The 21909-nt window shown below is 36.8% G+C and overlaps 1 protein-coding gene across 1 annotated transcript in view; it reads right to left on the bottom strand.

Moving 5' to 3' along the window:
* The window catches only part of OTOG (otogelin), an 89799-nt gene that overhangs the window by 60548 nt on the left and 7342 nt on the right, over positions 1–21909 (bottom strand). Inside the window, exons 4-20 of the mRNA XM_021525661.1 lie at positions 20725–20817; positions 20346–20500; positions 19824–19942; positions 19244–19449; positions 17555–17685; positions 16593–16699; positions 15575–15684; positions 14733–14858; positions 13479–13587; positions 12611–12657; positions 12005–12150; positions 7454–7586; positions 6297–6474; positions 4345–4469; positions 3401–3613; positions 1649–1814; positions 1061–1135 (exon numbers count right to left, since the gene is read on the bottom strand). Coding sequence (XP_021381336.1) covers positions 1061–1135; positions 1649–1814; positions 3401–3613; positions 4345–4469; positions 6297–6474; positions 7454–7586; positions 12005–12150; positions 12611–12657; positions 13479–13587; positions 14733–14858; positions 15575–15684; positions 16593–16699; positions 17555–17685; positions 19244–19449; positions 19824–19942; positions 20346–20500; positions 20725–20817 — 2239 coding nt within the window. The remainder of the gene's footprint in view (positions 1–1060; positions 1136–1648; positions 1815–3400; positions 3614–4344; positions 4470–6296; positions 6475–7453; positions 7587–12004; positions 12151–12610; positions 12658–13478; positions 13588–14732; positions 14859–15574; positions 15685–16592; positions 16700–17554; positions 17686–19243; positions 19450–19823; positions 19943–20345; positions 20501–20724; positions 20818–21909) is intronic.

The raw sequence follows: 21909 nt of genomic DNA on the forward strand, positions 1-21909 counted from the left end.
TGCCAGGGCTGTTTGGCACATTTTGTAAACATAAACACCTTGGGAGGGCAGGCAACAGTGCACCCAGCCTTTGCAGGGCCTCATATGCACAGTGGGTTGCCTGGCACACTCCAGGGAATCTGCCCTAAGGTAAAAAAATAAGCTAACTTGGTAAGTAAGATATCAATTGGTAATAGCCAGTATTTATGGACTGCTGACAAGAAGTTTGTGTGTGCTTGCTAAGTGCCCACACTGCAATGGGAGTCTGACAACACCAACCTCTAATGTGGCCTCTGTAACAAACTAAAGAACTACACTGATCTGCCACGGACATGATTTGGTTTGCTCTGCTTTTAATTAAGTGCTGTAGCAACTGATACGGGCAGTCAGAGCTCAGATATTATTTCTGAAAGCTTGTTATTTCCCGAGCTTGTCATCCACATTACTTAACCTTCTCCAGACAGAAATAACTGTTGAAAAGGACGCAGCTGGCAGGAGCCAGGATCACCTAACAAACTTTCTTCTTCGACATCATGACTGTGATGATGCAAATGGAAGAGCAAGAGGACAAGAACAAATGCCAAATGTAAGGAACAATAACAGAGATGCTTATTTATCATTGGCTGAAGCTTTTTGTGTTGTTTCTTAGTTGATAAAAGCCACGTTGCTCTTTTACAATGATTCCATACTAGTGGAAGACAGATTCTTAATTCTTCATAAATGGATTTAAAATCTGGTAAAGGGAAGGAGAATAACAATGAAGATCTATGGACAGTCAGGAAGTGTCCGTGCTTTTCTGGAGCTGTCCACATTAGTATGAATATAAGAAATTAGTGTGGCTTTTCTTTCTGTTTTGCACTTCAATGTATTTCATTACAAAACACAGCAGCCTGGAAAGCCTAATCTCTAAAGGATTTTTGTCAAACACAGAGAAAACTGATGCAGGTTTATTCTGTAGATTTCATTTAAAAATAACTAAAACAACAAAAAGAAAACCCAACAAACTAGACAAAATTTTTTGATACAGCTCTTAAAAATATGACACAATTTAGTCATGTGAAAACACAATTTTGTATCTTACCATTTGCCTAAAGATGTCATAGCATTTTCTCCAGGGGGATAGTCAATTCCTTGAAAATAGCATGGGCACTCATTTCTGGAATAGAGGAAAAACATGTAATTGATTAACCCAAACTGAAAAAAAGAAGATAAATTCCCATTGATTTAATTGCTGTTCAAATTTCAGTTGCTTTGTTTGCTTTGGTGAGGGCTTTTTGGTTAGCTGATGGTTTTGTAGTTGCTCGGGGGGTTTTGTTTTTTTTTTTAATGCAAAAAATTGATCTCAATACTGCCATGTAACTCAAGAACACTTCAAACTAAATCAGTAGGAAAATGGAAGCTTATGTTTTGTATCTTTTATATGCCAAAAACTAGACAGAAAGTAGCAGTTAAGAGGCACTGATGATGTTGGATGAGTGGCCATGTTATAGAAAAGCCATTTTTTGAACAACACAGACATCAGTTCTGTAGAATTCTGAGACCCTGTCAAGTTTACAGATCTGTATCATCTACAAGGGTACAAGATAATTAGTTTTCCACTCTGACTTGCAAATGTGGTGGTCTGAAACCACCCGGTGAGTGTGGCTATCAGAACCACAACTTCACCCACCTCTGCACGCATCGCTCGGTCCTGGCATCCAAATACATTCCAGAGGGACAAGCACAGCCTTCAACGCAATCACTGCTGCATGTCTCTGGCACAGACAGTGCCTGGCAGGTTCTGCCACAGGTAGATACACAAGTACTGTACTCCTTTGTGTCTCCACATGAAAGAGCTGTCCAAACGAAACAAATCTCTCAAATTACGGTGCAAGAGACTCAAGGACCTCCCAACAGTTTTCTGATAAACATCGCCATTCCTCTGTTCCCAATCACATTAAATTCCACTAAAATTGCTATCTTGGCACTATGCTGTGTAAACTACACAGATGTAAATCCACAGTAATAACAAGTGCAATGAGTCTGTGCAATTAATCCAGATTTACACTGTGGAAACCTAACAGCTGAAGCTTTTTTGCCTCTAACTCTGAAAACATTTGGTAGTTGTGCATGGGCTTTTGGAAATGCACAGCACCTTAAAAGAAAAATCTTAAAAACTTCAAATAAAGCACGTATACGTTGTACAACATCATATTACATTTTCTTTTATATATATTTGTTTCTTATTAAAACTCTACTAAAAAAACACTGAAGCTCTTGAAATACTAACAGCCTCACACATTTTAAATGATACAAGCATGACTTTTAAAATATACTGTAAGAAAACTATCCTTGTTTCCAAAAAAGTAAAATAAAAATCAAATGTCTTGAATGATTCATTCAATCACAAGTGTACACAGCCATTCATGACCTAATAAATACAAACAAGGCAGCCTTGTCAAATACACATACAGATATTCCAGCTTGAGATGCTTAAGCTGGACCAACTTAATCTTCTTTATCATGCATTAAAACACATATTATTACATGGTGTGATGACAACTGATAAATGTTAAGTTCTTGAATGCTCCTTAGAAAAGACTCTGAGACTTGTTTGTAGAGCCAGACCTACATCAGGGGTGTCAGTTTCAGGTTGTTTGACAGGGTTTCCAATTCCATATTTTTTAAAAAATGTATGTGAGGTCCCAACATGCCCTATCAATATCTTTTGCATTACAAACATTTAATATACACTAAAGAATTTAATATTATCCTTTGCTTGTGAGGATTTACAGAGTAGTTAACAGACATCACCTTTATCTATAAAGATACATATATTCTATAATCTTCTATTAATTTTAAACTAAATAACAATACCAAGTTTCAACACTTGCTTCAGCACTTTGTGTATTTCAGTGTCACTGACAGTAAAAGAATAAGCCAAGAGATTGTCAGACAGCAGAAGCTGACAATAATCCAACAAAAACTGCTAAATACTATCTTCTTCATCATACTATCAGTCTAATTTAAAGAATTAGATAAACCTAGCATCTACAAGGAAATGAAATCTATTCATGCAGTTCATTAATAATATCTATATGGTATGAGATATGCAATGTCATATAATAAGGACTGATCTATTTTCAATTCTGCATACATTTGAAGCCCTCTGACTACTTAAAAAAGTATTTATAATGTTTCCTAAGTCAAAGAACTACAGAAAAGAAATTATAAGGGAAGAATCCTGTAAAAACACTGGTACTAATTCTGTCTAGACAGAAAATTCTTTAAAAAAAGAACAAAAATAACCTTGCTGTGCAAAAGGTCACACTAGAATTAATCCTTCTCTCATTTAAAAGATTGTATTGATTTAATTTTATTTGCTGATTGTCTACAAAGTCCTCAGGCAGTAAGTATTTATTAGAAGAGACAGGAAACTCACCACAATCTGGGACAGCTCCTCTGAAATCTACTACAATTCCAAACCTTCGGCAGTGATGAGCGTAATGGGCCAGAGCAGAGCAAAAACAAGTCTGTCCACATTTGCAAGTGTCTCTTCTGCACTGCTCAAAATAGGGAACAGGACTCAAATAGGGGTAGCATGGAGCAAAAAGATCTTTCGTAAGGATGCTACAAGCTTCCGCTGCATAAGAGGCTACACAAATAACAGATTAAAAACTGTTTCAGTGAGGGAGTTTAAGAAGACTCGGAACAAAAAGTGTCTTTTATACAATGCAACCAATCATGGTTATATACTACTGCCACATCAATCTCTTTGATATCTATACAGCTGTACAGAAGGACTAAAATTTATTGTCCCAGTCTGTTACCATGAATGCAGCTTTTTAGCACTTTGTATTGTGTAAATACCCAAAAGACAAGTGATGTTATAGCAGGAGACATGACTATTCCCTAGCACTGCTGAAATCACAGGCAAACCTTAATATTCTACCTCTGTGTCTTTACAACTGTTTAGTGTCTAATACAAGAAGTGGTAGGAATTGGGAAATAGATGTAACTGATGACTTGGTGACTGTCTGTGGTCCTCATAGCATCAGCTACCTGCATATTATCCCAAGTGGATATTCCCTTTCAGCTAATTCTATACCCTGGCAGTGTGTAAGCATCTTTCTCCTTCCAATTTTCTTCCATAGTAGACACCTAAATCAAGTATTTAGGTTTTTTTCAGCATTCTTAAAAATGAATACTACAATAGTTTTGAGTCTCCATCTTAACTAGCAGCATCACCAATCCAAGACATTCTACCAAACTTTAGTGCATATCTAAATTAACACAGTGTAACTGCGAACAAGAAACTAGGAAAATGGGCACAGATGTATTAAGTGGAAATGCATTTGTCAGTAAGAATTTGCCCTCACTGCCCACCTGCCTGCAGATGAACATCACACGGATCCACCTGAGAACTATCATGCACGAGAACACACACTGATGAAGTTTTCCATGTGTTTCCAAACAGCTCTGGAGTGCTCTCTGTTACTCCGACTGGAGATCTTTTGCAAAGCAGAAGTCAATCAGAAAAGATACAGTGAATTTGCAGAATGATCTCAGTTCTTACACCCTCTGATTCAAGCTCCTCTTTCACTATTCCATATCCTCGTTCACTTGCCTGTAAAACTGTAATCATAAGTTTCCAGACTCATATTTTCATATTTTAGCAGATAGAGGCCCAAACAAAAAAAAAAAAAAAACAAAAAAACAAACAAAAAAAAAAAAAAAAAAAAAAAAAAAAAAAAAGAGGATATCCTCTAGAGACTTTATAAGGAAGAAAATATCAAAACTGACCAAATTCCATCCTTATAAGAGAGCAGGAAGCATCACTGTCCTGATAGTCTGAACTCTCTTATTTGTCCTTTTGGTTCCTTAGTGATATCCAATCCATTTTTAATCTCCCCTCGACCTATAGTTTCCTGTCTGCTGCTGTCTTCCCAAGGTCTTTATTTATAGGAAAAAGAAAAAAACCCAAGCTTCCAGGAATATAATTGCAAAAGCAACTGAAGAGACACCTATGAGCCCTAGGTAGTGGAAGCTGAATGATAAAGACTTTGATCAAAATTACCAAGGCACAGTACTGTTGTACAGAGAGAATGATCAAAACTGTGCATTTAAATATGAAGAGCTATACTTGAGGGAAAAGATGGCACGAGGCACACAGTCAGGAGTATTGCCACTGCTAAAGCAGCTGGGAATTGAGGTGCTGCGAAAGACACCACTGCCTATGGCAAGTCTCCCAAATCTGCTCTGGATCAGGTTGTTTGTGTTTATACCAAGATGCCTTGATATCACAGTTTGTGCCATGTCTGAGAATAATTTGTAAGTCCCCAGGTTTAAGGGCTGATTTTACATATATAACTATTGTGCAGGTTCTCATTTGTGGGAGAGCAATCCAAAGACTGTCATCAAAAGTAAGCTACAAAACTACATGTAAAACAGAAATATTTTAAGTACCTTTACATAAATAATATCTCTTCATTGAGCTGGTTCCCATGTATTTCTTAGTCTCATTATAAATAATAATCTGATAATGCTTTTTAATCTGTAACATAGAAACTTTCCAAAATTCCACTGGTATATTTGTGTATCTGTCTTTTTAAATGGGAACTATAATGGAAAGCTTTTCCATTTTTCAATTATTTTTGAGTTAGAAAAATTGCAGCTGTTCTGAAAGCATAAAATTCTTCTATTATTTTTTTTATCCTCTTGTGTCCTAGATTTGTGTTCTTCTCCCAGCTCCATTAGGCTACTCTAATCCACTAGAAGCCAGTTTGTTCTTTAGTGTCTGTGAGACATATGTTGCAGAGAAAATGGGCAACCAGCAGCTTTGGCTCTGGTGCTTGGGCAGCTCTGCATCACAGCAAAGGGAAGCCCAGGCAGCAGCCAGTTCATGTTGCTGGTCTGCAGGCACTGAACAATGGAGGCTCTGTCAGAGACAGCAGATTAGGGCTCCGAGGAGAAAATAGGAGCTGGAAAGCTGTCTACAAAGCTTTTGTAGACAGTCTTGCATGGAGGCAGAAAGTTCTGTTTATAGGCCACTCTATTTTGGACATTTTTCTGGTAAAATAGCCCTTGTGCATCATATATATTTCACCAAAATTTTATATTAAAATATTTCAAGCAAAACCAGGCTTGATATCCTGTAGCTAAAGCTACCAACTTTTTTTGTTAGCAAACAGAACCCTACTATCTATCTCACTAATAAAAAAACTTCAAAATAAATTATTCTTGGTATCTATCCTTTCAGCTTCAGTACACACTTGATCCATCACTCTAACTACAGATATTCATATAGTGGCAGACAGAAATCTTGGAGCTCTGCATACAAAAAATCATCCTCTGTGTTTCCATTGAAGGTTCCACAAAGGCCCACGGTGTCGTCCTTCCATCGTTCATCCACTTGAAGGTAAAGCCTCAGTCCTTCCCTGTCATAGAGGATCTGTAATCCAACCTGTGTCTTTACTTGCAGAAATACAGAGGACAGTTTCCGTATTTCAAATAAGTCTGGGGAGTAAAAATAGAGATTGTTCAAAGGCAAGGGAAACCTGCTTGAAATTTACATTTTGTTTCTTGTCATGTCACTGATGTTGGTTTGTATCACTTTTATCTAAGTTTTTTTTTTTCTATTAAGGCTCTATTTTCCCCCTAAACATTGATTTCTCATGAAATGTTATATTGATTCAAACATTAGGAACCAAACAAGGAACTTGAGACTCACCACATGTTTAAAAAATGCATTGAGAATTCACTGAAATATCCACAAAGGTAGACTAAATGAAATAAATGTAAAAATATAAACATTTCAGAACATTTTTTATAGACAAGCTAATCCTAAAACCAGGAACAGGATTCCTATGTTAAAACATTTTTTGTGAAATTCCCAAAGAGCCAAGGCCTTGCAAGCATCAAATCTATTAATGATTTGCATATAAAACCCTCATTAAAGATAACACTAAATCTCACAGACATCTATACCTATGCAGAGTGCCAGACATATTCTGGACAGAGAGATTTAAAAGCTCAAAGCAAAAAGAAACAAAAATAATTTTTTGTCTGAAATTCTGTAGCTCATCTCTAAGGGGCAGAAGGGTCCTTTCTGCCTAAATTTATGTGAACTGCTTACAAAAACAGGAGAAGAAATTACTCAATTCAAGTATCAGAGGAAAGAATTTCTCCTCAGGCAAGAACTAAAAAACCTTGCAAATGTGAGGGATGGCATTTTGACTTGTTATAATAAACAAAATTTTAATGTAAGAAACAACTAGCCTAATGCAGATACTGCACAATTCCTTCCATTAGTGCAAAAAGTTCACCAAAAGTTAATTTGTGAAGCATTTCATAAGAAATAACAATATTATCACTAAAACACGCCTTTTAATTTCAGTACGTTAGCAATACTGACAGTTTGACAACGTGTATAAATGTAATTGAAATATTGCTCTAGTGTTTGACAAGAGTTATATGGTCATGTATTACTCCTTACCATCTGCATAAGGCAGGTTAATTTTGTACTGGTCATAGATCAAAACATCTCCTGAATGAGTCAGGGTCACTTGTCTCTTGGGGTCCTGCTTAAGAACAAGGCTGACAGATTGGATACATGATCCATCCTGGTTCTGCAAGTGAGAGAAAGAAAATAAGAAAAGTTATACTTAGTGGGGATAGAAAAGTTTAAGATTATACCCTGCTTCTTAGCAGAGTGAACTTATAAAATGTGCATCTTTACAGCTAAGAAAAATCAGTATCCTGAACGATTTCCTATATGTGTTTAATAAAGACATTAACATGCTATGAAAAATCAGCACAGAAGTGGGGTTTGGAAAGAAAAATTTAAAAAATCCTTGGATAGCTCACTACCAAGACACACAATTCCTGAGACACCCTGAGTTGATGCTCACTAACAATGCTGCACTATCTACAAAGCAGTGCAGCAAACTCCAGATTTGTACTTTAATGTGTTCTGTTACATCCAGGTTCTTCTAAAGCATATTTTAAGATATACATTTTTTTTAAAGCAAACATTAAGGAAAAACAGAAACATCTTTTGTATCATTATTTAAAACAACACTTAACAGCACATCATTTCTGAGGGGAGTTGTAGAATAGAGCATGCTCATAAGCTCTGTGGATCAAGAAAGGCATCATGTAATACCACAATATCCACCTGACTCAGCTTGCTTATTGTTGCTACCATTGCTTATTCTTCTTTGCATTTCACTTCTCCAAGTCAAAATGTTACATAGAAAAACACATGAGTATGAATACTGTGTTGCAGTCCGGATGAAGCATTATTTTAAAAAATCCTAGACTGATCCTGTTTACTTTTTTTACACCCACATTCTTCCGTGAAACTTAATTTTCAACAGTACCAAAAGCAGTTAATTAACTGAGATTTCACAACAAATACACCTCCATTAAGTAAAATGGAAACAAGTCAGAGAGGTGATTAACAGAATTCAGTTACAATCAAAATTTTCAGGACAGGACTTCCACTTTCCAGAGTAACTACAGGTACCTCGGCTTCCAATGTCAATATGGAAAGAATGCTTGTTAAAGATGTACATTAATTTTCTTAACAGGATTAATTTGATCACTATTTTTTTTAAAAAAAAGTAATGTTCTATCAAAGAGAAGCAGGCACGGAGGTGCATCAAGAGATGACCTAAAATTATAAAAATAACTGGAGATGTTTCATCAGCTCAACCAGCTCTCCTGGAGTGACAGTGAAGACAGACATCTGCCTCGTGAAATTATGTGCTTGCTGGTTCTCCTCTTTGCTAAGAAATTAGGTTTCTGTGCATTTCATTCACAATGGCTACAAATGGACAGTATTGTGAAGGTAAAAATTAAAAAATGGCAGGTGGCACGAAGAGCAGAGGAGAACCAAGAAAACAACCCTCCATAGTATATACATTAGTACACAGTATCAACAAAAGCTTTATTATTCCTTCAGGCTTAAACTGAAGGAGAAATTCTGCCTGACAATTGTTCTCTGTTCCAATAGACTGTTTCTTTCACAGCACAGCCCCTGCCAGCTTTTGGCAAGTGTTTTCACAGGAATGGCCATTTCTCTCACTAGATGCTTTAAAAAAAAAAAATTCTATATTGAGAAGACCTTCTCATCATGCAAACTACAAAGCCAGTAAGGCTGTCACCTGAAACTCAGATAAGGTTAAGCTGTGCTGATCACTTGACTGATTCTCCTTCCAGAAAGTGCTTAAACAAAATTTCACATCGTTTTGAAATAACTTGTTGCCTGATGACTGTTTATGTCACCAACTCTAAGGCTCGGTATGACTGGATTCTTTGTGATTCAGAAAGCTAAAATCTCCCCAGGTATTTTCTTTCCACATTTTCTAGTCTGCTTGAATGAGATAGGAGTGATAAGGTTTTTTTAAAGAAGCACATAAAATCTCAAACCATCAAGAAATATGAGATTCCACATTACAAATCTTTTAGCTTCCCATTTCAATTCATTAATTTTAATAAATGGGTAAAAAAAGATAATGGAGGGTGCCTAGGGAACTGAAAAGCAGCTCCTCTGCCAAGAGGTACCAGCTGGTTGATAATTAGACACTTGAATAGCTGCACTGAAGCCCCACATTCTTGCATTATACTACAAAAACTGTTCTCACTACCCTCTTACCACCTGTACACTGATAATTAAATCAGCAGCACGTAGCCCTGGGACATATCCCATAATCCTCTGATTACTCACCTGATTGTTAACATCCAGAATGCTTTACTCAGACCTCTGTAAAATCCATACCTGTTAGGACTGATCAGTTACCTTTGTTAAAGGCTGAGTGAAGTATGGAGCTGAACATGCAGTAAAAGCCAAGAGAATATGGTTTTTTCACCTACAAGCCACCTGGACACAGAGACACCTTAAGCAAAGTCATCAAGTCAGGCTGAAGAAGAATGCAAGAGTTACTGCAGGGCACTGCACAGTCTCAGCAGTGAGGCAGAAAGCCAATTAGCTTGGTTATTCCTTTCCCCAACAAAAATTAATCAGACAACTAAACCAAAAAGCATAAATCTGTTTTGTCCACAGAGAGAAGTGTTCCTAACACAAGGGAATGAGACACACAGACATGCTCTGCCCATTACCACAGCAGATACTTGTGCTGTTGATGGGCTTTCCCATAAAAAACTTGTCAGGCTGCAAGGTACCCTGTTGTGAGTCACTTTGGCCTCAACTCTCCTTTGATAAAAAAAGCTGCCTAGACAGTTTCTCTGGGGGTTTCCTTTGCTTTTCTTCCTTGATATAGTACAGCTACAATACACAGCCACCTTTCTCAAGCTTCTTGGACTCTGCAAAATTCTAAGACTATGACACCAACTGAATGGATGCATGCTTATGTTTTGTTTCACAGCTATTCTTTTTATTTTTTAATTGAGGTGATACTAATTTAATCAGCTCCTCAGGATTCCAAGGTTATCACAGAATGAAGCCAGCCCAACTTACTAAAATAAAACCAAGCTAACTAAAATATTCACTTGAAGTGGGGAATTGTAACAGCAACAAAATACATTTTGAACAGCCTCAATCTTCCTAGAAACTGGAAGTACTAGCAGGATCACAAGAATAATGCACACAGAGGTTAAAATCTAGAAGTTTTTAAAAAATGTGCATTCCTTGCTAACATTTCATTTCACAGCACTCATTATAACACTTCTATCTCACAGAGCTAAAGGCTCTAAAGTTTAGTGTTATACAGCAATTTTATTTGCTACCCAGGAATCCATTTTTTCAATAGTGGCAACTTCTAGACCCTGTCACATACATCACCTTTATCCTGATATGGTTCTCCTAGGAATCACAGAAGAGATTTATTTGTGGATCACCAAATTTCAAAATATATTTGGTCCCTATTCAGTTAAGCTATATTTCTTACCTTCCAACTTCTACCACTGAGATGAGGGGACTCCCTTCACTCACTCTCCTATCTCTTACCTGGATTGCAAATAAATAATTTCTATTATAATGAACTTGTCACTGCAAATTTATTCTAGGTTTCTACTTAAGTCTTTTCTGTCACCCAGAGAAGTAGGTTAAAATGCAGAAATAGAAAAGTACCAGAAATAGAAAAGTACTAGAAATAGAAATATGCCTTTAGAAAATGTAACATGACAACTTATATAACCATTTCATTTCCCCATGGAAATCTCAAGTGCATTAACAATAGAAACTGCAGAGAAGAACAACTCCAGTCTTTAATACAAAAGGACTTACAGAATCATACATTTACTTAGAACACAAAAGAAAACTAATGTAGTTACCTCCACAGAAGTACAAAGCAATGGCACAAAATCTGATTTACGTCAATTATATATTAATGTGGGCCTAACATATATAGATAGTCTATAATTACAGCAAAGGCACATTTAAGGCTATATACATTTCAAATACCTGTACAGTTGCTTCTAAATAAAAATTATTACACAAGGCCATTGGAGACAGAACATAAATCAGGCCAAGATACAAACTCTCTCCTACTGCAAGTCCAGGAGCTTGGTAATCATGACTTTAATACAAATATGGGCCAAATCCTGCATGCACATGTAGAACTCAGACAGTGAGAAAAGCCTGATTCCAGAAAATATCCAAGTTCAGCCACCTGCACTTCCCATACCATGTATGTATTTTTAGGACCTATTCTACCTTGACATAACTCCCTGAAAAATATAAGCCCTATCGAGACTTAAAAAAATTAAACTGTAGTCAAAAACCTCACCAGTGTTCCACACCTCACACATAATTTTATAACCATGCTCAGAAATGCACATACAAAGTAAAGGAAAGAATGGGTCTTGGACATAAGGCAGACAACATATTTGGTGATGCTTGTGTACAGCTTCAGAAACTTTCAAATATAAAATAAAACCACCTTTTGAATTATCTTTACTAGCACCATTAGTATCAGCTATACACATGCACAAGCTTGTAGCTTACTTTTCTTTGAATGCTTTTTTTCCCTCAGTTAATAGACCCTTCAGGATATAAAGGTTACGAGAGGACTGCAAGTCCTACCTGCCCACAAGGAGCATTCTGCAAGGATATGGTGAACGTTCCAGACGTGCGGCTCTTTGCCAGGATGTACTGGCAGGTGGCTTGGAACGTGTATCTGCGCCCATCAAAGGTCATGAAATGAGTGTCTCCTGAAACTGAGCATTCAGCTGAAAAACATCATAAATAATGCACCTAAATCTCTAGTAAAACCAGCATATTCTCCACAGTTATTGCTCCTGTACAGCTCATACACTCTGATGCATTCTATAACTTATAAAATTCTATTTATATTACAACCAGGTATTAGGAACCTAAACTTTTCCTTGCTTTTGTTATGGAGATCCTACCTGATGCCCAGCCAAGATGCCTGAACAACTCCTCCCCCAGAAGGAGGCAATAGTACCTGTCATCTCTATATTATGGATATTTGATTTGTGGCTCTTAAAACTGGTTTTCAGAAACATTAACACATTTAACTGATAAGCCAAGCCATTTTAATATTTAATCTACTGAGTGTGTAGATTGAAATAAAAATGCAAATTATATCATGAAACATCATGTTAACATCTAAAAGTAATATTTAATGAAGAATGAACTTATCAAAAGGTATTCAATACTTGAGCATACCTGGACATGTAAAATTTGTACAGATCCACTTTCCTCCACTGCAGGTGCTGAAATCAAAACAAAAAGTTTTCATATTTTTATTCTGTGAATTATACAAAGCTGTCCCTCAGCCATTCTTCCTGCAATCCTTCTCTATGGAATGAGCACCAAGTGTCTTGAGTCTTACAAAAGGCTACAACAGAGTTAGCTCTGTCTCTATGGCTGGGAGCTTGTCATGAGGACATGATCATGTGAAAATTCATCCATCCACCCAGTGTCACTATGTCTTTTTAGCTCCTTAATAACCATTAGAAAAGTTAAGGATTAATAACAGTGAGAAGAATAAACACAAGCCATTTGAATCTTATCACTTTTATAAGAGTTGTTGGGGGCAGGGGGGAAAGTTGCACATCTGCAAGCTCATTAATTTTCTTCAGTTAAGGTGATCCAATAAAAGGCACTTTCTCTTCCTACAAATTTTACTTTCCAATTCATAAAATTCACTTAAATTCCAAAACAGCAGCTTAATGTCATAATTACATTTTTATGTCCGAGTGAGACACTGCAAACAGGAGATAAAGTCAGCCTAGTTCTCCTGTTAAGATTTTGAATTCTAGATTCTTTTTATTTTTAAGGGAGAGTCCAAAGTGAAAAACAGCACTAAATATTACAGTATTCTCTGCAATATTTGGCATTTTCTCTTCTTCCACATTAATAGTTTAATAGTTTATCTTTACTTTAATGGCAAAACATACACAGAATAGAATTTTTTTTAATGCAGAAACAGTACTTCTCAAGTTTATCCAATTTCTAACTGAAATAGGCCTTGAAGAAGCTGTTTCATATGATCATTAAAAGATTTGGTTCACAATGTAGTAAGAAATGTTACCAGTTATTACATTCTTCATAAACCACTGAACCCATTTCAAAGAAACTTCCATGGTAGTCACAAGGACAGTCCATAGGCTTGACACACAATTCATTTTCATAAATTAAGCCTAGAAGAAATAAAGAAACAAGAAAAAAGTGCAATATCCATGACAATGGCTGACAGAGTACTAACAATTATATTCAGAACCAACACCAATGGGCATTTCTGTATAATGAATCTCTAGATTATTTGTTAGTAATTTTTACCAAAAGAAGTGCATTTGAACTATGTTACATAAATTTTATTATAGGGATCATGTCACTAAATTTCCTGAGATACAGTAAACACAGTGATAATAACATATTTAATTACTGGGTGAGAGGGAAAGAAAACCACATACACACAAAATTACAAACCCAAGCATACAGGCCATGGTGCTGTGAGTACCTTTGGCTTATTTTTTAACACATTTACAAATCTTTGCCTATATGGTCCTCAATTTACTGATTTTTCCCTTTTTTCCTTATTACTATAATTATTATTTTCTTACCAGAGGACCAGAAAAAATAAAAGGTTTTACCAAACCATAATTTATGACAAATATTATTAAACTTATAAGTAATCAGGGTACATATAAGAGGAAGAACTTGAAGATCCATTTTATAACTCTATTTGTCCTCTTTTAGATAGAATCCTGTACTCAACAGAAGCCAGTAACTAGGAAAAAACTGGGTATCAACATCTACTTTGGTGATGCGGGCAAAGTTTTACTACAGACCACACTGCTAAGTACCTGACTTCCCAGAATCGTACAACAATCTAAAAACCTCATTATCAAAACCTGTTCCTGGCCACAGGAATGAGTTTTATCTGTGTCATGGTTTTGAGCTTTTCTGAGCACCCCAACCAGGAAAAAAAAAATAAAACAAAAAACCCCAAGACACCACAATAATCCTCCCCCAACCAACAAGAAACAATCAGCAACCACCACAATCAGGAGGATACCTCCTCTGTAACAGAGCAAACCCTGTTTTTCACTGAAATTGTGTAACTCTACAGCTAGAATGTGGATCTAAGCTAAATCCTATTCCTACTTTTTACAGGGATGAAAAGGCTCCTGTCAGTAAGGAAAAGAAGGTCAGTTACCTGCACTGTTGGCACTCAGTTTATAAAGAGTTCCTGCTTTTAATCTAGTCAGATCAGAGAGGGACATAGCCTTGGGGAGGAGCAATCTGTATAGAATCAGGTGTGTGGCTGAGGAGCAGAACTCACCATCTGGGCAGTAGCAGCCATCAATGCAGTGAAGCTCACTGCCAATGCACTGGGGTTGCTGGTGACATGAAACAGGGCAGCAGTTGATGCATTCACTGTAGGTCAAGGGTTCAGCACAGGTAATGGCTGAATTACAGAAACAGGCAGAGAAATGAAAAGGTGTAGAGCTACTATTTTCTGGCATGTCAGTGAGCATCTGTTCTCTAGATAAACACTGTCTAAAACATTGGCTTTCCTAACACACAGAATTGGTACATATTCACATTCTCTCCATTAAAGGTGCATTAAGAAGGAATAATCTTAAATCACATTTTCTGACAGCAGAGCTATTTAGATTCTCAGACCACCATCAGAAGCAGTCTGGGCACCCATTAAGAGATTTTTTTGGAACCACAGTGGAAATCTTCTGTCATGGATGACAAAGTAGTTTTGGTCCTGTGTATCAGGCAGGCAACCAAATTAGATAACCTCTTTCAAACTTACATTATGTGACCTGTAAAATGAAGTCTTATACAAGTGCAATTTAAACTTATTTTTAGTACTGGCAACACACATCTTGTATATCACAAAGCCATGAAGACTTTGGCAATATTTAAGAAAATAAAATGGTTAATCACCTTAAAGAATCACATTGTAAAAAACTTCAGTACAAATTGCACATATTAAAGAGAAAATCCATTGCATTTATGTAGCCTTGAAGCGAGTTTGACTCACTTAATCACTTCATTACGAATTATATGAGTCCAAAATTAGAGAAAGGCAAAGAACTGAAGCTATGAAGGGCACCCTTTTCAAAACACAAGGACCAAGCAGCATTTCCAAGTAGAGGAGCATGGCATTACCACACTGCTGGAAGTGCACACGCCATCCATGAAGTGGCTTTCCTGCGTGGGCACACGCTCTGGCGTACTCAGTGAGTGCTCGACACCAGGTTGCATCATCAGCTGCTGACCTTACACAAATAAGAGGTGACATATGATTTTGTACCTCCATTCAAACACACACTCACAACTTCATGAATGCTCCTGCACTGCACTCACCCATGCCGTTTGAATCTACTTTAAAAGTGTTCTAAGGTATTGTGCTGTTGGACTAGGTTAAAAGTCTTAAAAGGATAAAAACTTTCTGCCACCCTTGAAGAGAGGTCATCAATATAAGTATTAATACTTTTGTGGCCCCTTTTTCCTGAATAAATCCATAAATCCACAAAAGCCAGAAATACAGCAGTATAAGGAGACTTCAATAAAGATGTTAATTTTTACAGTAGTAATATCCTGCAGAAGGCTCACAAGAAGGAAGAGCAAAATTTCTACTAGTGAGCCACCAGGGTACAAGAAATTTAAATTATCTTCTGACCTGCCTTATTTTTTTTTTCATTTAACTAGTCAAAACTGCTCAGACCAGTAGTATAGCAGGTTATGAAATTTTAGTATAAGTTCAAATGGTTATCAAATTCCTCTTTTCAGTGGATTACCATACAGCTTTTAGAAGCCAAACTGGCCCATTGACTATGACTTTTCATTATGGTAAGAAGGCTTTAGAATGGCAGAAAGCACCTAAGGATGTTGCACACTCAGAATCAAAACAGATTATATATTCAAGGGAGATAGACTAACACAACTGGAAAATAGCTGAGCCTGACTTTGATCCTTCTTACACCAAAGAAAACAGGAACAATTTCACAGTGGTAAAACCAGAACAAGTGAGAAAAGCAAGATAACAGAACAATGTCAGATAAAAACATACTTTCCGAGAAAGTCATAGATCGGTTCATTTAACATTTATAATTCATTCTTATAATAAAAGCACTGTGGATTTTTTCATAATAGCTTTGGAGTTAGCCAAAAAACATTCACTTACATGCAGAGATCATTTGTGCAGCTTGCCATAAAAGAAAGAGGACTCACATACTCATGACATTGTTTAAATGGAGGATGTAACAGGATATTACACAGAGCATATGCCCTCTGAAATGAAAGAGACAGCTGTTGTAATGAGATTTTCAAAAATAAACATAAGCAGAATAAAAGAGAATGCTGTGGTAAATCATAGACATCTGCCTGTGTCTAGGAATCACTTTCCTCTCACCAAATAGAAGCGGACTTTGGCAATACATTGCTCTCCATGTCAGAGTTTCCATGACATTGAATCTTTCATCCAAGGTCATAGCAGTGCCCAAAAAAGGCATAGATAATTTTGCAATAAGCCAAGACAACCTGAAAAAAGCCTTCATTTTAATGGAATTACACAGTAAAAGGCAAGAGAAATAAACCATAGCTGGCACCAGCTTTAGTTTCAAAGCATTTTAATTTAAGGGTTATATCCTGAAAATTCTAATTAAAAGGAAAAACTACTTCAAAGACATGGAAAAAAAAAGCAACAATAATTCTTTTTTTAAACATTGGCAAATAATAACAGAGCAAATAATGCTCTGACTCTGGTTTTGCTTCCCTGCTTCTTTCTGTCCTTCCTATGGATAAGTTCTAGAAGAATGCTGTATTTTACAACTTGTGACTCATTCAGCTTCATAGCCAAACAGTTCTATTGGCTGCTATGCTGACAGTATCGTATTTGAACAGATCAGTAATTAAATACAGAAGAAAGGGCGGGGGGGGTAGGTAGTAGGGTGATGAGAGGACAAGGGAAGACCTGTTGCAGCAAGCATTTTAATTACTATCTCCCAAAAAAGATGCAAATATTTCCAGTCCCCTTCAAAGCTTTAAAAGTTGTCAAATTATTCATTGAAAATTCAAATTAAGTCAAATTCTTGCTCCAAATAGAATCACCAGCTATGTCAATAATCCTTTTGTGTTGATGCAAACCTGCAGAGATTCATGGCTTTGTGTCAGGCACGGTGGTTCACTGAGAAGAGATTTATCCCAATCGGGTGCTCCTTGTGGAAGATTTTCCTGCCAGCTCTCTACAAATTCTGCTACATCATCTGTCAGTTTTCCTAGACAAGACACACACAGTGACTTCAAAGAACAACAGTGTTTCTATAGGATTTCCCAGGGAAACATTTCAATAATCAAAGCACATGAAGAACAGAACGCCTAACCCTTCCTACTACTAAGCAAATCAGCTGAAATCAATCTGGTCCTTTCAGAAGCAAAAAATACTTTTAAAAGGAACTAGAGAAGTGGGCTTTCAGGTGGCAGAAAGCAGATTAGTCGAGCAATTTGGCAAGGAAGGGATTTAAGGGAGAAGGACCATGCCTGCCTTAGTCCATCAATGGAATAAAGAAAAAAATATTTAATTAAAAGCTGAAATAAATTTATAAATAATACATAGATCAATGCTGCTACTTGATAATCGAAATCCCAACAGGGAGTCCAAAACCCAAGAAAGATGAGGCATTCCTGGGTCATTGAAATGGAACAAAATTGTTGTCTGAATTAGCCAAATATGAATGTGATTCTTATTTAAGTAGAAATGGCCATACTGGGGTTCAACCAGCTAATGCATCATTATCCACCTTGGACAGGTGGTGACATTGATTACTGCTTGGATTACCCACAAATGCTTATCTTGCCACATCTTTATTACTACTGCTCCCCAAGGCAAGTGGATAAAGTTGATGCACAGTGAATTCACTCACTTGTGCCACAAATACAGATTTAAGGGATGGAGACACTGAGAAAGGTGAGAGGAGAGAGAAAAGTCTCTAGGGAAATGACCCCTTGATCTTGGTATTAGCATAAACAACTCGACTTAGTGAGTAAAGTATTAGTGGGGGTAATGACTTAACAGGGCAGAGCTGGTGCCTTCTGAAACTGAGTGGAATTCATGAACAACAGAGGAAACCACATCCAGTCTGAGCTTAGAAGGAGTGCTCCACAGAAATATCCTCAAGTTCAAGAGAAGGAGCCAACAGTCAACCAGCCCAAAGCAATGATTTTGAGAAGTTTTTACGGGTTCACTTGAGATACTTTGTAAGGGACCTGATCTTTTCCCTGCTTTTTTTTTTAGTTCTTACTCATTATACAGATGCTTTCACTTACTATTTACTGAAAGCCAAGCCTTTTGGAAGGTGTGTGAAATTGACAAAGATCACTGATTATTTCTGAAAGCATTAGCACATATGAAATGCCAAATCAAACAGGATTTTACAGTTTTTATTAATTTTATTTACTAATTAATTATTTATTTCCAATAGCAATACCTCAGGCCTCCACAGGCTGCAAAACTTCTAAAAGGGCAATGAACATTTAAAAGCAGATTTTACCTTTCAGGTCCCAGGAAACTGAAGTACAAATACCATTGTAGGTAATTGAGTAAGAATTAAGCTTTAAGATCTTCCTCCCCAAGATCCCCACCTATATTGAAATTGGTCCTCTTCACTAAATATCATTTAGCAGAAGTATTTCCATATTTTATTTTCCATTTCAAAACATACCCATCTTAGATTCAATCAGCATTACAACTGAAAACTAAGCAAAGTGACATTTATTTCACCAGAAAACAAAAAACAAAAGCCACATTACACAACAGGAAGTATCTTAAATACTCACCATAACTAGTTTCCAGATCATCCTGCAGAATAGCATTATTGTTTCCACACAGTCCCTGGGTTTTACCCAGGTACTCTGGTGCCATTTTGATGTACACTGCAGATGTACCATCCCAAGCCAGGGTAAAGGCATACTGGTGCCTGACCAGGAAATATCCAGCTAGTTTCTGGATGTGTAAGTTTCCAACAACATAAGGTAATTTTACTCTGGAATGACACAGAACCAAAAATAATATTACGTTAGAATATGTAAATTTAAAAATAAATTAACTTCCTGATGCCTTCCTCATACAATTAAATATCCCTGATGTAAATATTAAATAATTCCATTAAACCAAATGAATTTGCAAATAACAGCAAAAATCATGAATGCCAATGATTATACTTATTTCTATATACCACTAATTTTGGTATCACCTTTCTCAGACATATTTGCTCTGTAAATGGAGAGTAATTATTGCAGTTGTGGTCTGGAAGTTTTTTCAGTCTACCAAGGAATAAGTTTACATCTCTGTTATCAAAACGGTACCATGGTATTAACTCCAGTGTATCTACAACATTAGAAACATGTCTGCAATTACCCAAATCCTTTATAGGTGACTTCACTGCTCATCTTTATCTGTTCATCTCCGGAAAAGAATAAACTAATGGACCTTTTGCAGGAATAAGGAGAAGAATGGCATTCAGGATCATTATTCACCTGCCAAATAAAATCACAAAATTAACATTTTAATCCAATTCTTTGTAATAAACTTGTAACATAACTAATACCCCCAAATCTGCACTCAGCATGGGAACAAGAAGTTTGGTCCCCCTCTTGTGGAAAAAAACTGAACAGTGTTTTCATAGCCATGGTCATGGAGTGGTCTTTTCACAGCTCTGAGTGAACAAAGCAGGCTTTGGAAGGACAGAAATTGGTCTTATTCCAGCTGTTTACATTCTATGCTATGGTAACACATAGCCCACATCATGTTACAATCACATCCAGATTACATTTTACACTCCCCTATTATCATCTCGAGTTATTTTTAATCTCCTAAAATTAATACATTATTAGCATGTTCAACAACAGTTCAAAAGAACACAGAAGTGCCATTCCCTACCTGTATGGAAAAGCTCTGTTCATCTAATTCAGCGTGTCTCACAAGGGCATATGTGGATTTCCCAGAAAAGTAATAATAGAGTCCATCAAAAGTTTCAAAATTATATTGGCCCCATGTCCTGCATATATGATCTCTTTCAGCACCTGTGTTGTACACTAACAAAAGGAGAGTCACTTGAGACACAGCACTGGTTTTTTGATACGAACAGGAGTTGAGACAGGGCAGTGCATGCGACATGCTGTGAAATATAATGACATAAAAGACAGGAGGGAGAAAATGCTACAGCATGAAGGGAACCTTTAGGCAGACAGTAGTCATTGTAGCTGTGGGAACATGAGTGCAATCCCAGAAACCCAGTCAGATTTCTCTCTTTACACACCTGTCTGGCACCGTGGTCCCGTCGCATTAAATCGACTGCAGTTGCACAGCTCCCTGTACACACACTCACCTCCATTAAAACATGCAAGTGAATCTGAGTGGAAAAAAAACAAGGCATGTAAAAAATAAATTCTGATAGTTTTCTTTCTTAAGACTCAGTTCTTTCACTGAATGTAACTCTGAGAATGACAGGAGTTGTTCATTTTGCATTAAAGTATCCTAGGGAATCTAACTGGCCCCACAAAAATTAAACAGTGTGAAGGCTTCAACCCAAGTTATACAGCCAGATCAATAAATCCATTGCACCTTTAGAGAAGCCAAATCAAAAAGTCTGTGACATCTGTTAATCTGACATATTTTCAGTCCCCTAAACAATGACTAGAGAGGTGAACAAGTACTGCACCACAAAGAAGCCCAGAGTCTACATCCACACAAATGTAACACTCTGTGGGTAAGCTCTGCTGGGTGGAGAGCAGGCTGCCTTACAAACACAGATGTTCTGACCCCAGTTGTGTACCTTTACCTGCCTGCCCTCCTTCCATCTCACAGCTTCCAAGTACACCAACCACAAGCATTTTCCATAAAGGCACAGATCCCTGACTTGCAACGACAGCCTTGGGTTTGGGGGAGAGAGTTATTGTTTTATTTTAGGGGTTTTTTGGTTTTAGTTTCTATTTTCCCTGCAAAGATCCCTATCAAAATACAAGAAAACTTTCAGTCTAAAGAAAAATGTACAACAAGTAGAAACAAAGTTTGCTGTTACTAAATTTAAACTTTATGATTAAATATTTTTTTAAAACTGTGATCCATTTATTTATTTTGCTAGCATTTTCTCCTATAAAACTTGTTTAGGAAAGGATTTTAATTTCAATAATTTACTATTATGCAATCATAATAGTTTTTGTACTTTAGAATACAAGCTGAGACTGCTTTTGTTGCAGAAAGCAGACAAGTTGCTCAGAAGAAACTGCTCCAGGAAGATACAAACTGAAGGCTCGGCCTTCTTTTCTTTAGTTTTACAAATATATAATTCTTGAAAAATAATCCTAAAATGGTTTGTGTTAGAAGGGACCTTAAAGATCACCTTGTTCCAATCCCACTGGACCAGGTCTCTCAAAGCCCCATCCCACCTGGCCTCGAACACTTCCAGCGATGGGGCATCCACACCTCTGAGCAACCTATTGTA

Source organism: Lonchura striata, chromosome 6 (assembly GCF_046129695.1).
Source record: "Lonchura striata isolate bLonStr1 chromosome 6, bLonStr1.mat, whole genome shotgun sequence".
In the NCBI taxonomy this organism is placed as follows: domain Eukaryota; kingdom Metazoa; phylum Chordata; class Aves; order Passeriformes; family Estrildidae; genus Lonchura; species Lonchura striata.